The 2,943-nt window shown below is 44.1% G+C and overlaps 2 protein-coding genes across 2 annotated transcripts in view; both read right to left on the bottom strand.

Moving 5' to 3' along the window:
* Positions 1–1,972, bottom strand: part of LOC107750826 (WW domain-binding protein 4-like) — a 4,448-nt gene extending 2,476 nt beyond the window's left edge. Inside the window, exons 1-3 of the mRNA XM_016566362.1 lie at positions 1,898–1,972; positions 1,128–1,339; positions 821–1,020 (exon numbers count right to left, since the gene is read on the bottom strand). Of these exons, the coding sequence (XP_016421848.1) occupies positions 821–1,020; positions 1,128–1,339; positions 1,898–1,952 (467 nt within the window). The 5' untranslated portion in view covers positions 1,953–1,972. The remainder of the gene's footprint in view (positions 1–820; positions 1,021–1,127; positions 1,340–1,897) is intronic.
* A 442-nt stretch (positions 1,973–2,414) lies between these two features.
* The window catches only part of LOC107750835 (WW domain-binding protein 4-like), an 18,105-nt gene continuing 17,576 nt past the window's right edge, over positions 2,415–2,943 (bottom strand). Inside the window, exon 8 of the mRNA XM_016566384.1 lies at positions 2,415–2,481. Coding sequence (XP_016421870.1) covers positions 2,415–2,481 — 67 coding nt within the window. The remainder of the gene's footprint in view (positions 2,482–2,943) is intronic.

Here is a 2,943-nt window from a genome sequence, read left to right as displayed (position 1 = left end):
GCTTGTTTGTTTTTAATATAAAAAGTTCTTTGTTTATAAACGTAAAAGCGCTTTCACACCAAAAGTGAAATGAATGCGGCTCAGGCTGAAGGAAATGTAAATTCTCGTCTGTACAGTAGAGGGCGCAGCTCAAACTAATCACAGCAGAAGAAAGTTCAACTCTATTCAGCAGCAACTCAAATTAAACACTAATGTGTCATTTCTGCTTATTAGTATGATTGAAGTGAATCATCGAAGATCAGTAGCAAAGACACTGGTTAATAAAATGGGATTAAATACATAAATCGTATTTGTTTTTTAATGCATTTAATTATTGCAGGATTGTATAATATTCTGAGTTTGTATTTGACTGTTTTTATTGATTGTGAGGAACACTGAATGTGTTTGTGTGCAGTGAGATGAGTAAACACATGTTGATATTTAGTCTAGAACTACAGTAAGATCATGTTCACACACAACGCTCTGCACTTACTCCTGATTTCTGTCACCATGGCAACACCAGAGCTGTCACTCAACACATGGAAACAAAGTAACTGCTGTTACTCATTTCAAAAAGTAACTCCGATATTTCCTTCTAAATTAAAAAGTAATGCGTTACTTTACTAGTTACTTAAAAAGTAATCTGATTAGGTAACTCGCGTTACTTGTAATGCGTTACCCCCAACACTGAATATTACCATGAATACCTTTAGAAAAACTCAACAGGTTTGTTGTCAATAATCTGGTTTCTCTTCCGTATTTGATGTCACAAACACACTGCGGTGAGCTGAGCAGCGTCAGAGGAGTTTATGGATAAATCATAAGATCACGTGTGTCTTACTATGGATCCTCCTGTGGCTGGATTCGTTCCCAGGCTCCGTATGGATTGGTCTTTCTGGGTCTCTTCACAGGCGTCTCGACCTCCTTCACTGCATCAGTCACGGCCGAATCTTCCCGTTTCTCCTCACCGTTTCCTCCATCATCTGAGCTTCTCTCTCCTCCGTCGTCCGCTGATGTCTGGAGCGGCTCTTCTTTTCTCTTCTGTGTGGAGATCAAACACACGGACGTGTCGTTCTGTGTGTTTATGATGTTGTACAGCGAGTGTTTATGTCATACAGCGAGTGTGAATGTGCTCGGCAGCGTCTCACCCTGAAACTGATCTTCAGGGCGCTGGTTTGTTTGGTTTCGTCTGGTTCTGGAGTGTCTTTAGGAGGGTCGGATGTGTCTTCAGCTCCAGACACAGACTCGGGCTGAGGAGGAGACGGATCGTCTGCTGCTCGCGCCTCCTCACGAGGAGAATCAACACCAGGAGGAGCAACTTCCTCTGCACTGAAATCATCCGGTTTCTCCCAACTGGATTCTGCTCAGGATGAGACAAACAGGTTTAGAAAGAAAAGCCTGACACATGAAATAACAGTCAGGAAAATCTAATGTTTTGAAATAGAAGAGAATATTGAACATTTATATGATTTTTTTGTTTTGTATTATACTTGATCCATCATGGCTCATATAGTCTGATACAGTGAGAATATGGAGGAAAAAACAGAAGCTGCAGATGTTGATATTTATTATATGACGAAATTCTGCTGCTTGTAATGTAAATCAATGAGATCTTTATAACAGTACAGCAGATACTAATATTAAATGATCTAAATATCAGTGGTCACTCTATATCTGCAGTAATCTGTCTCAGTGAGATGAGATTGAAATGCTCCAAACATATAATGCAGTGATTGAGAGCTGAAGAAATAAAGGCTCCTCAGAAGATGTGAGATGTTCTGGAGGCTTGTGAAGATCATTCCTCCGCTGAGGAACAGTGAAAGTAAAGCTTCTGGAAACAAACGCTCCTCAAAAGATCCTGAGGATCAGATTGATGATTTGAAGCTGAATGTGTTCAGATGTTTGTATGTTTTCTCACCGCACGTCTCAGTGTTGAAGTAGTACATGTATCCATCAGGACTCACGGCCTCCATCCACGCACCGCCTGACGGATCCTGCAGCACGTAAACATGGTGTTAAATCTGAACACGTGAACCTCAGACTCACAGACTCGCAGACAGACTTGCAGACTCAGACTCACAGACTCAGACTCACAAACAGACTTACAGACTCGCAGACAGACTCACAGACTTGCAGACAGACTCGCAGACTCAGACTCACAAACAGACTTACAGACTCGCAGACAGACTCACAGACTTGCAGACAGACTCGCAGACTCAGACTCACAAACAGACTTACAGACTCACAGACCGACTTGAGACTTGCAGACAGACTCGCACAGACTTACAGACTCGTAGACTTGCAGACAGACTCGCACAGACTTACAGACTCGTAGACTTGCAGACAGACTCGCACAGACTTACAGACTCGTAGACTTGCAGACAGACTCGCACAGACTTACAGACTCGTAGACTTGCAGACAGACTCGCACAGACTTACAGACTCGTAGACTCGCAGACAGACTCGTAGACTTGCAGACTCGCAGACTGACTCACAGACTGACTCACAGATTTGCAGACAGAATCACAGACTCGCAGACTCACAAACTCGCAGAGAGACTCACAGACTCACAGACTCGGAGACAGACCCACAGACTCACAGACAGACTCGCAGACTCACAAACTTGCAGACAGACCCACAGACTCGCAGACTCACAGATAGACTCACAGACAGACTCGCAGACTCACAGACAGACTCGCAGACTCACAAACTTGCAGACAGACCCACAGACTCGCAGACTCACAGATAGACTCACAGACAGACTCGCAGACTCACAGACAGACTCGCAGACTCACAAACTTGCAGACAGACCCACAGACTCGCAGACTCACAGATAGACTCACAGACAGACTCGCAGACTCACAGACAGACTCGCAGACTCACAAACTTGCAGACAGACCCACAGACTCGCAGACTCACAGATAGACTCACAGACAGACTCGCAGACTCACAGACAGACTCGCA

Source organism: Sinocyclocheilus rhinocerous, unplaced genomic scaffold (assembly GCF_001515625.1).
Source record: "Sinocyclocheilus rhinocerous isolate Xijiao unplaced genomic scaffold, SAMN03320098_v1.1 scaffold3529, whole genome shotgun sequence".
Taxonomy (NCBI): Eukaryota; Metazoa; Chordata; class Actinopteri; order Cypriniformes; family Cyprinidae; genus Sinocyclocheilus; species Sinocyclocheilus rhinocerous.
The sequence above is the reverse complement of the archived record's forward strand: the minus strand, read 5'-3'. Positions and strand labels throughout refer to the sequence as shown.